The sequence below is a fragment of the Halichoerus grypus genome, chromosome 1 (genome assembly GCF_964656455.1).
Source record: "Halichoerus grypus chromosome 1, mHalGry1.hap1.1, whole genome shotgun sequence".
Lineage (NCBI taxonomy): Eukaryota > Metazoa > Chordata > Mammalia > Carnivora > Phocidae > Halichoerus > Halichoerus grypus.
In genome coordinates, this window is record NC_135712.1 from 79053407 (window position 1) to 79066926 (window position 13520).

The 13520-nt window shown below is 43.5% G+C and overlaps 1 protein-coding gene across 1 annotated transcript; it reads right to left on the minus strand.

The window, feature by feature from the left end:
- Positions 1 to 1121: 1121 nt before the first annotated feature.
- On the minus strand, positions 1122 to 10676 carry HRG (histidine rich glycoprotein). Its single transcript, XM_036066676.2, has 7 exons — positions 10239 to 10676; positions 8445 to 8561; positions 7512 to 7602; positions 6198 to 6364; positions 5151 to 5234; positions 3308 to 3409; positions 1122 to 1983 (listed from the first exon to the last, which is right to left on the minus strand). The coding sequence occupies exons 1-7, from the start codon at positions 10428 to 10430 to the stop codon at positions 1138 to 1140; spliced, it is 1599 nt and encodes a 532-aa protein (XP_035922569.1). The 5' UTR covers positions 10431 to 10676; the 3' UTR covers positions 1122 to 1137.
- Between the last annotated feature and the right edge of the window lie 2844 nt (positions 10677 to 13520).

The following is a 13520-nucleotide window of genomic DNA, read 5'->3' on the forward strand; positions in this document are numbered from 1 at the left end:
GTCAGGTAGCGAGCCCAAAGCTTTATTAGCCTATGTCTAAATGTTTGAGCCCTGACTTGGGAAGAAGGGAAAAGAAAGAGTATTTGATTGTGGAGAAAGAGTCCTCTTGGACCAAAACTGAATAAAGAGAAGTTACCTGAGACTAGAGCACCCCTGGCCTGGGGGGCAAGATACGAGAAGAACGATGTCTCTGGGTGTCCTGAAGCAGAGAACACCTCTGCCCTGCTTTCTGGGCATGTAGCCTGGAAGGCAGCAAGATCTCAGGGAGAATAGCCCAGGGCAGATATGTTCACTAGCAGTCTTGCAGAGACTCTTATACCTTCAGGGTGATACAGAGGTAGCTGATAAACTAAACCCAAAGAGGGATGTGTACAGGGTAGTAAGTATCCCTCAGCAGGAGGGAACCTAGTGGACCAAAGATGAAGACTCAGACCTCCTTCTCATGCCCACCACCCAAACACCTTGGCACCACATGAAATTCTATAACTGTGGCACAATTTTGTGTGGGGAGTAGCAGGGTGAAGGAACTCAAAGAAGGACGGAGGTTAAGTCTTCTATTAACCGACTAGGATGGCAGCCTGAAATGGAAATTAATTTGTTCTGAAAATAAAGTGATATTTCTTGTGCACCTGAATTTATGGTCATGATTTGTACCTGCAACGTTCTTTGCAATTCATTGCCCAAGCCTTGATTGCATCATAATTGAATTTAGAACTTATTTCTTTCCAAAGGGAAATGTAGAGGACTAGAAATAACAAGTAGGAGGGAATTTGAATTTTAGATTAGAAGAATAATCCCTTGACTGATAAAACATACCTTGTTGGTATGCCCAACTACAGCGTAAGTACTCAGTGAGGAAAGACCCTAGAATTAAAGGAGTTAAGTCCAGGAAAGAAAGAGGATCAGAGATTTGCTGCAAAGATTTAGTGGTCAGTGACTGACTTGTAGCACTGACGTCTTTCCTCTCCTTTCCATTTGTCTCTCTCTTCTCATGCCATCTCCTCCCCCACCCACATTTGCCCTACCCTGAATATGAAAGTAAGATAAAAATACATGAATTTTGTATTCATTATTGATCATATTTTATTTATGGTTTAAGTCAGAATATTAATTTTACCCCATCAAGGAAATCAGATTTTATTTTGGAAGCAAGTATGCAAAAAACTTCAAGACATGTGAAAACTCACTCTTAAATGTCCCTGGGCATGATTCAGAAACTGATTGAGGGAAGGGCTGAATTTCTGGCTTTAGAGGATTGTTGTCGCGTGGCAATGAGAAGCTGGGAAAATTGGTTTCAGGAAAAGGAAGAACTTCACCTTCCTTTAGTGGAGGGAGCTGGTAAACATATCCGATTTGTCTCCAGTGGAAGGGAAAGGGTCTTTTACCTGGACCTCTTACTTTTGAGTACCTAGATGGTGGGCCATGTCCCCGGCGATGGTGATCTTCGGGACCCTGGCTATGGGGTGGTGAGTCACAAGGCCCATGGTCAAAGAAAACATGGCCATGGGGATGGTGTCTGTGGGGATGGTGTCCATGGGGATGATGCCTATGGGGACGGTGGCCATGGGGATGGTGGCCATGGTGATGATGCCCATGAGGAGGGGGTCCATGAGAAGGGGGCCCGTGAGGAGGGGGTTCTTGAGGATGGGGTCCATGATGAGGGGATCCATGATGAGGGGGTCTATGGGGATGGTGCTCACTGGAACTATGATTATGAGGGTGTCCATGGGTCCCACTGGTGCCAAAATGGGGGTGATGACATCTTGACCCTAGAGGGGGCAATACAGGAGGAGCTCCTGCCTGAAATGGTGGTCTGTCTTCTAGAAGAGGTGGGCATTCAAATTTATGTGGTTTGTGGGGATGATGGTGATCTCTAAATTCATCAGGCTTAAATGGAGGCTTGCCAGCAAGAGAATGCTCACGCCTACCAGAGCGGTGGGGATGGCCAAAATGGTGTGGTACACCACTAATGTTTCTACATTCCTGGTAAAGGATACAGAAAAGTGAATATTATTATATAACACAAAAGAAGTTAGATGTGCAACTCAATTTAGACCAATGGCTTCCAGACTTTTGGATTCTACAAATCAATTTTAAAAATAGGATAGCAAAAAAGGGCTCTCAAACTTTTACCCAGCCAAATTGACATTTAAAATGCAAATAGTGGGGCGCCTGGGTGGCTCAGTCAGTTAAGCGTCTGGTCATTGTTTCGGCTCATGTCATGATCTCAGGGTTGTGAGATTAAGCCCTGCATCAGTCTCCACACTCAGCAGGGCATCTGTTTAGTATCCTCTCTCTTCCTCTCCTTCTGCACTTGCCCTGCTTGTGTGTGCTCTCTCTTTAAATAAATAAATCTTAAAAAAATAAAATTAAATACAAAAACTATCATCTGCCACCATCATTATTTCACAATCGGAACAATATTTTGATAATACAAGAGTCAGAAAGATATCTCAGAGTAAAGCGTGGTTCTTTAGATGCAATAAATGTTGTATTATGAAAAACTTTACTTATCCCTACTTTTCTCATTTCAACATAAAATGGTGAAATTATATTGTAGAATGGTACTTATCTGTAGACCAACATTTGGAAAACTAGTGCCTTATAATTTATATCTTCAACAGAGTTCTGAGGCTTTATGGTATAATCATCTCTTACTCCTAAAGGATGAGCACTTCATCTCTTCACTCTCCTTCTTGTTCAGATTTTAATTAAAAAAAAAAAAAAATCTGTGGAGCCATGTTCATGGTGATAAACCTGCCTTGCCCCTCCCCCTCTTTGTTTTATGGTTTGGCACATAGACATTTGGATTATTTTCAGTTTTTGCTGACATGAAAAATACTGTGATGAATATCTTGGTACAGAACAAAGCTTTCTGGGACAGATGTGAAATATTGCTTTGTGCCTTATTTTGTGTACCTTTATATAATGTGTTTGAGGTTAATTCATTCCCCTTAGGTTCTATGCTTAATAATAAAAGCTAGGAATTGAGTCTCAGGACTGGAGCCTTGGCTACAAGGACCATTTTCAAATTCATTAAAGGTTGATTGAATCAGTTGATTTTACTTTACAAATCTTACGTCTCCCCACTTGGAATTTGTTTATACTTTTTGTATCATATCAGCAATTGCACCCCATTCGTTCCCCAGGGGCCTCTTCTCTCTGTATTTCTTTTCAGCCTCCTCTCATCTCTCTGCCTCTCTATCTCCCCACCACCCCCAGAGCTATAAGAACAAAATACACTATGTGTATGAAAATATCTCTTAGTCTGGCACTGCTCATAACAAAGACTACTTAAGCAACCCACCTCAAAATTGAAGACTTCACAGTTTATGGCAATGTCTTCTGGGGTTTCCAAGTCAGAGACTCCTACATCATAGGACAAATCTGCTCTGCAGAATCCAAAGACCTATAAAGAAGAGAGAAGCCTGTTAGTGTGTGTATGTATGGGTGTATGGGTGTGTGTGTGTGTGTGTGTGTGTGTGTAGGTGGTATGAATGTGCACAGCTAGAGTTGTAAACTTTTATACATTTGGGAAAGAAGATGAGCTTTAGAAAAATCAGGGTGATATTGTCAAATATCTCTGCTAGTTATTTAACGATCTTTCCCAGCCAATACTTGGGGAAAGTGCAGTTTCCAAAGTGGTTCACTTTAAGTTGCTGTGGTTCTCTTCCATGAGGGGTCACCACCAGGGGTCACCCCATGGGGGGTCATGAGAAATACCACATCACTGACACCTTGCCTTTCATCCAACCCTTCTGCATGGAAGACCCAAGTTTCCTGTGCCTAGAGAGAATGAAGAGTGGTGCAGAAGAGGGATTTGTACAACTTTACCCAGACCCTTGAAGGAAAGTGCTGGAAAGGAGGAAACCGGTATGAAAATGGGTTTGCTGGACCCTGTCAAAGTGACTTAGGGCCCTACCTCAAGTACAGGGGATATGACTGGCTGGCATCCCTATGCCGCAGAGGCTCCTACACCCAGCTGTCAAAGTCAGACTAGGACAAGAAGACAATGCTTTTCCAGAAGCAACAGTTAAGCACTGAGATTCTGAGAACAGTTTTGGAGTCAGACAGAGCTCTGTGAATTCTGCCTTCACCATTTACTAGTTGTGTGAGTTTAGGCAAGTTACAGGAAATTTCTAATTACCTTCAGGTTGTGGGAGGGCTGAGTTAAATGAGATAATGCTGCAAAAACACTCAGCACTGAGACTCCTTCTCCAGGTGCTATGTGTCTGCACTGAGTTGTTAAGGATTTGTTGAAGAAGGGAAGGGGAGAGGGAGGTAGCTTTTCTGGTGGCCACTAAGCAGGGTTCTAGAACTGCTTCAGGTAGGAACAATGACCAGCCAGAAAAGGAACTAATGAATGCTTCCTCTCTTCTGGCTCTCGAGAATGTGTTGTTATCCTGAACTTGAAATCAGAAGGCCACTGTTAAAATCCGATGTCGTAACACTTTCTAGTTAAGTGCCAAGTGCCCTTAGGCAAGTGGTTAAACTTCTGGGCCCTTCTGTCCCCTGGAAATGGAGGCAGACATTTGCTTCTCCTCAGCACGGTTGTCACAGGGATCCAACAAGGCAAGAATATACGTGGAGATGTTTTGTAAACTCTAAGTCACCCTACAAATGCTGAGTTTTATTAATAAAATCTTTCTACAGATACATGAGTATCAATTAATAAGTGATTAGGGGGAAAATCCTACTGGACTAAGCATTAGGAGAACCGGATTCTAATCTCAGCTTGGTTATGAACATTGGGCAAAACGCTCTGCTGATCCTCAGTTACTCCGTATTTGTCACATGGGGTCACCGTGAAGAGTAAATGAGATGTAGTGAACAAAGGCACCCAGGGTGTAGGCTCTTAACGCAAGCCAGTTGTTAGTTTTAGCTAAGTCTTTAACCCTAGTGGGTTCAAAAAAATCTCAGTGTTAAGTTTAGGTATTTATTGCGCCTATTATAAAATCGTACTCTTATGATTCATTTAACTTCCCTGTGCCTTGGTTTCTCCATCTCTAAGAGAGATAAAAATAATATCTTCCTCACAGGGTGGTGGTGGGGTTAATAATGTATGTGTACAGCACTTGGAAGGGTGCCTGACACATGGGGGGCGGTCTCTAAACGTTACCTGGTATTTCCGAGACGTTTATTATACTCACATAAGGGTGCCTGGGAAAATGGCATCTCCTGGAACAGTTCCTCACGGAGAAGTCCACATAGTAGTTGGTTCTTTCCTCTCCTCTCTAGAACAAATTGGATCAAAGCAGTTTCAGGGACATAAAAAGTTAAAAAAAGAAAAAGGCAGTAGATACCTACTACCCAGTAGACTGTAAAGCACCACGGGGATTCAAAAGCACCAATATGTGCCCTTTCTCTTATGGCCGCTGCCTTTTAAAAATTCATCACGTAAGTGATAAGGTAAATACTATTTCATTGAAAAGGTCAAATAATATAGACATAACCAAGCACAGTGTGAAAACTCACCCTTCCTGCACCCGATCTCTTCTTCCCAGAGGTACCACTACCACGTATCTGATGTGTTTCTCCTAACCTTTCCCTAAATATGTTGCCCATATACACACATATCTAATTTACATAAATGGGCTCAGAGTCTAAGTATCGTTCTCTAACCTGCTTTTCCCCTTAGGAACTCTTCCCCGTGCATATTCTCTCTAGTAATTGTGCCGTATTCATTCCATGACTTGTACACACCGTAATTTAACTTGGCATTTTCAAAATGCAAGATAGATATCAAAGAGCTGCTTTATAAGACACCTCTGGGTGGGAGGCACTTGGGCCACTGGACTGGAAGGCAGGGGAGCTGTCTTGCCCCAGCCACACCACTGGGTGTGCCGAGATGGTTTCTCTGTGCCTCAGTTTCCCATCATCATACAAGGAGGTTAGGATGGGATGATTTTTAATGACTCACAAAACCCTAATATGCTCTTCTGTCTTTCCGTCTTTCCTGTCTGAGTTTTCCCTCCTCTTCAGTAGATATTTCTACTCCCCACAACTCCAAAAAATAAAAACTGCAGGAAAACAGTTTCTTTGGTATCTCTTGCCTTTCTATTGAGGCTGCAAGAGGGCCCTCAGGTAGAAAGGAGCTGGACATGTGAGGCCGGGGGAGAGGGCCAGTGCCACTGAGTCTGGACCTGCCAGGTTGGAGCTGGGCCCTCAGACGCTAGCTGACGTGAGTAGAGACTCACCCTTCTGACAACTCTTTCCACGTGGTCCACTCTGAAAGAGGCAAAATCTCCATTCTCTTGTTGGTACTTCTCAAGGGCTTTGTCGGCTAGTTTTCTGTAAAGCTCAGGCTCTTCTAAGAAGTCGAAGAGTAGGGGGCTGTCTTTGGTACTGGCCAGTGCCGAAGAGACTGGAGAAAGAAGATGGAAATTTTGCAGTACCAGTTTGGAAACAGCAATGTCAATGCCGGGATTTAATATACATAAGCATGGTGGCAAGAGTAACCAGAGCTTCCATTTTACAGATGGGCAAATTGAGGGTTGGAGAAGCTAAGTGATTTGTTTGAGATCAAATCGGCCAGTCAGCAGCAGAGCTAAACTTAAACCCAGATCCTTCTGATGCTTAAGTCTCTGTTGTGACCCCATTGAGACACCCCTCCCGTCACTCACAAAGTGTTAATACTTCACTAAACTCCTCCTGTCTCTCCAAGGAGGGAGGGGCATCATTAACAGAGTTTTGCCCAGAGAGAGAAGATACAGGTCAACCTTTCTTCAAGGTGACTTCTTGAAGGAGTTGCTTGGCTATTAACTTGTCGTATACTGAATCATGTTGAAATGGACAATTTTTAAAGGAATTCTGTGATAATTCTTTTGGAAAAAATAAAAAGAGCATGGCATTTAGAGTCAACACTGGTGAAATAGGATCATGTCTTTCACATTTTGGCTGTGTTCTCAAGGCCAAGGCATTGAACCTCTTGGAGCCTCAGTTATTTTATCTCTAAAATAGAAAGTATCATAATCTTTACCTCATATGGTCTTGTTGTAAGATGAAATGGGATAATCTATGTAACCGCTTTGTGAACTCTACCATAATACATAACTTTTAGATGTTGAAATCAATAATTGAGTGCTGAGTATTCTGCAAAGTGCACTATGTAGAGCATCTTACTTAATTCTAAGAAGGATCCAGAAGGCTAATACTATTATTATCCTTATTTTACAAAGGAGGAAAGCTTAAAGAGGTTAAGTAACTTGCCCTCAAGACGATACAACTAATAAGTGAGGAAGCTGGGATTCAAACTCAAATCTGACCTCAGAGCCTATGTTCTCTACAATGACACTGTCCCACCTCTCATAGATTTCTATTCTTGTATGTTGAATTTCTTTAAGAGAAGGCATACTAGTAACAGAAGAAAACCCTCTCCCTTTTCCTCTGAAGAGCGCAAATAATAATTGAGTCCATGAAGGCAGAGGCCATTTCTGATATGTACATCTTGGCATTATATGATGAATACCACAATATTAATCTAGAATTAGCATTTTCACAGATGACCATACCAGAACTTGTGGTGCAGTTATAGTCATTCACTCGGAAATGCTGAGAGTCATTCAAACATTGTGTTGCTATTACCTTACACTGTCCGATCACCTGTAAGAGAAAAGGGTTCATGTCATTGCAAACTGCTTTCCTCAGGTTGAATGTGAGGGGACAAAAAGTGATGTGACCTACTCCTACTATCCATTGAGAATTCATCTTTGTTTTCTCTCACCAAATCCTCTTTCACCACCTCTATTTTCTTAGTCTGTTTCTGTGAGCTGGACGCTGTAGACATCCAAAACCCTCATGAGAACCAGGGAGAAATGGTTTAAAAAGATCATGACCATATCCCAAACATTTTCAAGGGGAAAAAGTGCCGGAAGTCCTAGGTATGTCAACATCTTATTTTCTAGAAGTGAAATCTTATGTATATGCTTAGTCATCTCTGTGTTCTCTTCCCATGCTGGAGAATCTGGCGTCTGAGTGCCCACGAGCAATGTGTAAAACAAGACCCTATTCCTCAAGATCACTGCAGTAAATCGCTTTGGCTATTCCTGCCTATGGGGCTGGTCTTTATAGGACACACTCACAAGTTCAGAGGTTCCTAGATCCCTAGAGTAGACCTTAGAAGTCCAGCTACTCTAAACCCCTCCTCTTATCTTACAGTGGAGGAGGCCAAAGTCTAGCAACTTCAGGTGATTTGCCCAGGGGCTCACAGCTGGGCATGTTATCCCATGGAACCGCAATCCCCACTGACTCATCTTGAACCAGGATCCCAGGTATGGCTCTCAAGAGACTATTCCTCAAGGTCAACATAGTCTTCATGGGTCAAGAGGTAGAATCTGCTCTTCCTTTCTCATTGTGTTAGCACAGGCATGCGGCCACCCTGAGTAAGCAGAGCAGACAGCGGTCAGGAACGATAGAAGAAGGAGAATGGTACCTTGCTTACTTACTATATCAGATACACGTTTAGAAAGAGTGGGCTCACAGTCATCCCAGTGTTTCCCTGATAGGACTGAACAGTCGGATTCTTTCACATCCAAGACTAAGTAATAGACAGCCACAGATTCCTGAGGAATGCCAAAAGAGCAACAGGTGAATAGCATGTGGGAGCCCAGTGCTTTTTCAATAAAAGCAGTCTCTTTATTTCTGAAACAGAATTCCTGCTCCTCTCCAAATCATCACAGATGTCCTACCTTTGTGTCATTTGATCTACTTATTCTGAATAAATAGCTTCAAAAAGTTACTTCCAAATGTTCTTTTTAACTGGTCATGATGTTGCTTCTGCCCACAAGCTTTAAAAAGCAACCACTAAATAGCAGTGTGGGTTTGGGTGGAGGTGTTGAAGGTGCAAGCCCAGAATTATAAGTGATGACAGCTTCCAATCTGTATGTGCAGTTATGTCCTCTCACCCAACTCTATTCCTGAACTCGGATTGCTTGCCTTGATTTCAACTTGCCCAAAGCTGAAACCACTTTCTTCTCCTACAAACCAGCTCCCTCTCTCAACTTCCCTTGCCTTTTGTCGGAGGCATCATTAATTATTGATTGCTTTAGTCTCTGGCTTAGAACCAGGAGATCAACTTTGATTTTGTTCCTTTGCTTTTACTATCCAGGCGCCAGGCCCGCCATGGTCTTTCTTTGAAATGTCTCGTGTCTTTTCTTCATTCTCCCTGCTCTAATTCCCACTGCCTGGGGCTGGTCCTCATCTCCTCCCTCCTGAACCCATGAAATAGCTTCCTAGTTCATGTCACCTGCCTCCATCTCCCCAGGCACATTGTGCCCCTGCCTTACCCACCCACATACCCTCCTAGCACCGCTCGGAGGTAGCACTGTGCCAAGCCATCCCGTGCCCTACACATGTGGCAGAGAACCTGAAATGGGACTAACGGTCACTAAATTGCTGGTTGAATCCTAAATTCCTGCCATCCGTCTTGCTCTCTGCAACATGTAGTGCCTCCGTCTCTAATACTTGTAACAAGTAGAAATTCCTCTGCGTGTCTTCTATGGCGCTCCATGGTCTGGCCTCCTTGATTTTGGCGGTTCTACCAAAGGGTAGGTTATTTTGGGGGTGGGGCAGGGAGGGAAGCCTTCTTCCATAATCTCTATCAAGCCTTCAAGTCTACTCCAAATGAGCATATAATCTTATTATTAAGTGAAAGCAGTAGGCTCTCTTTGCTTCAAGATAAGCCTAGTTTCTCTTCCAACCTGATAGCTCCAAAGCCCACATAAAACTTCTGGAACCCCCCCCCACCCCTCTGCTTATGTGCAATTACTCCCTGGTACCCTCCTTCCTGATTCCCTACCCACATCTTTCTCCCATCCAATTTTAATAGACATCCTTTCCTTAGATTGCTTCAGCATCTATACCACTCACTTGGCTACGGGAATGTGTCCTATTTTACCCAGTTTGCCTGTGTGTGTCTGTGAGCCAATGATTCTTTCCTTGAGGCCCTGCCCACAGCTTACTCTAAGTCTTCTCTTACCGTACTTACCATTTGACTTGGCTCGGCATAACTGCTTCTAAGTACTTAGAGATTGACTCATAATAAAGGATATACAAATAGCAAATGTCAGTTTGAAGGAAAAAAGAACAGTGTAAATCAGCAGCAGAAACTGAACGGGAAACCCTAGCCAAGGCCACTCCATCCTGCATAGCAGTAAGCTTTGGGGCCAGAATCACTCCCCCGCCCCTCGTCCCCCTCCCCTGGCTCCTGGTCTCCCAGCTCAGCCCTGCCGATTCCTCACCGCTTTGTCCACATGGGCATCAGCGACCCGCAGCAACTGGAAAAGGTAGCCCTGCCTCCGTCCCTTATTGAGCTGGTCTAGCACTTTCCCAGCAAAGGGCTCAGTAGCGTTGCAGTGTGAGGGACTCACAGCGCCGGAGTTCTGCATCGCAATTAAAGGGATGAGGAGCAGTGCGGCTCTGAAGGCGCTCATCTCGTTAAAATGTGAACACCAACGCTTGCTATAGTTTTATCACAGCAGAGAATTTTATAAAGGCTTTCTAAAACACATAAACAGGGATGCCTGGGTGGCTCAGATGGTTGGGCATCTGCCTTCGGCTCAGGTCATGATCCCAGGGTCCTGGGATCGAGCCTCACATCGGGCTCTGTGCTCAGCGGGGAGCCTGCTTCTCCCTCTCCCTCTGCCTGACTGTCTGCCTGCTTGTGATCTCTCTCTCTCTCTCTGTCAAATAAATAAATAAAATCTTTTGGAAAAAAAAATAAAACACATAAACACACACACACAATTGATTAAACAAAGTCTTTATACATTTCTGTTGTGTAATCAGGGAGTCACCTTGATCCCTGGTTAAAACATCTGTCAACATGCTGTAAATGATTAGTGGATCCCTGGGGACAGAAAGTCGAGACACGCCACTGGTGAGTGGGTAGACCTGTGATCTGCACAAAATCTGGATTTTTCTAGTAGTACCAAATTCAGAGAGTGTTTCTGACCATAAGCACTGCCTACATTGGTGTGTGGGGTGGGGTTAGAAGGAAAGCAGTTCTCCTCCATCTGCCTGCCCGTCTCCACCGGAAATCTCCACCATCACTCCCGGCTTTGATTATGGCGCCCAACGTCCTCAGTAGAGTGTTAGCTGCATTGTTTAAGGGAGGTAACACATTAAATGGTTAACACCAGAAAAGGAACTGAGTTCTGAATAAAATAGAAGGATTAAAAGGCTGTTACTTTGGAGTCAGATCTGAATTTCAAACTTGCCCTGTTCTCTTACTGTGTGATGCTGGGTAAGCTGTAAAAGTTCTCTGATTCTTAATTTTCTCATTTATAAAATGGAGATTCACAACTCTTGGCAGGATTGTGTGATACTTAAATAAGAAAACACATATAAAGTAACTAGTACAATTCTTGGCACAGATTCAGGTGTTGAATAAATGGTGCTATGTATTCTTGTTATCATTATCACTAGTGTATACGAGAAGTTAGGGGCACCCCATATCATTCCGGTTCTCCGTGGCCCCTAAAGTGTGCTAAAGAAAATTGGTTTATGTGGAAGAGAATTGTGGTGAGGGTAGGAGTCAAGTAATTTGATGCCCATCCCAGAAAAGGGGTTAGGAGGACTATACCTAGGAGGGGCTCAGCATGGGGGGCAGACCTGGGAGTAAGCTGATACCCCACCCCCACCCTTCTCGAGAAACAATATAGCTGTAGGCACTCTTCCCATCAGCAGTGGCCAGCATCAGAAAGGACCAGAGGGAATCAGCCCAGGTTCCCTCCCATGACCAGTCCCTTGAACAACAGCTCCCCACTTCCTGCTCTCTCGGCAGTGAGTATTTCTAAAGGCCATGGCAGTGGTTCTCATACTACTGAGAATCACCTGATGGGCTTTTAAAGATCCTTATGTCTAGGCTTCTCCCCAGAGCAATTAAATCAGGATCTCTGGGGGTGGACCCAGGTATTGGTACTTTGAAAACTTCCAGGTGATTCCAATATACATTCACAGTTGAGAACCACTGGGCTCTAAACAGACCCCGAAGGGAGGGAAAGAATTGGAAGAGAAAAGGAAAGGGGAGGGGAAATGAAAAGCAGGCCTCACTCCCCAGAGTCACAGGTTGGCTTAGCAAGTGCTAAACATGGAAGACACACGTTTTGAATTGTGCTTGATATTGAACTTTTAGTATTAGCAACACTAGCTTTTGAACACCCAAATAGGACCTCTTCAATGAAATTTAGAATGACAGGAATAGTGTGGAATCTGGCCAACGTGTTACTACTGGGCTCGAACCTGGGGTGGGGCATGGAGAAAACTATAAATGAACATAGAAACTTACATGTTTTGATGAGCTGAGCTCCTTAATGAAGCCTTCTATTCTTGCTGTATTGGCCACACCCAATACAGAGTGCCTGTGGGGGGGAACTAAATGCTGGTGGAGGGAAAGGCAGGGGATGGGAAGGCTCCCAGGATGAAGATAAGCTTTTCCTCCTTTGCTGAGATTTAGGGGTGCTCATACAAGCCATGCATTCTCTTCCCCTTCCTTCATTGAACCTTCAAGGTCAATACAGTGCTAGTGATGCATTGTGTTTCTTGTTGGACTCTGAGTGAGACAGGGTCTAAGACTCGGCATGATGCCCCTACTTAATCGTTTTCCTTCCTATAGGAAGCAGCTAAGAGTAACAGTGTGTGAATATTGTCTGATGCTCTTAAATGCTGTCAAGGCCTATGTACCTCTTCTAAGAAACAGCTGCTAGGTTGGAGCACAATAGTTACACCTGCAAATTCCCTGTTGTACTAGCTTGCCAGGACTGCCATAAGAAAGTACCATAAACTGAGTGGCTGAAACGACAGAAATTAATTTCCTCACAGTCCTGGAGGCTGGAAGTCCAAGATCAAGGTGTCAGCAGGTTACTTTCTTCTGAGGCCTCTCTCCTTGGCCACCTTCTCTCTGTGCCCCACATGGTCTTACTTCTGTGCTCATCTGTGTCCATGGGCTCATCTGGGCCCATGTTGTATTAGGGCCCACACTAATGATTTCATTCTAACTAAATCACCTTTTTAAAGACATATCCAAATACAACCACATTTTGAGATACTGGAGGTTACGACTTCAGGATATGAATTGTGGGGAAACAATTCAACCCATAACACCTGTCAAATTTCAAAAGATATGTGTGTATATGTATATGCAGGTATTACATATATTTGTGTAAATATATGTACACAAACACATACATGTGTATACATATACATTATATACATATCTTATATACATTATATACCTGTACATTTTATGTATATAATATACGTTATATACATATCTATTATTTTTTAAGTGAAAAAAATTGGGGATGAATGTTAACAGGCTCTTAATTTCTACTCTGAGCAAAACTATTATAGGAGTCAGAAAGCTCCCCAACTTGGAGCAATGTTTGGTTCTCCCCAGGCTCAACCACAGGCCACAGGCAACAGTATCTTCCAACTACTCCTTATTGATAGGTGAGTTTATCAAGTTCTGGGACTCGGAGACTATTCAGACAGGTCAGAAAACAACACAAAATTCCGCCCTC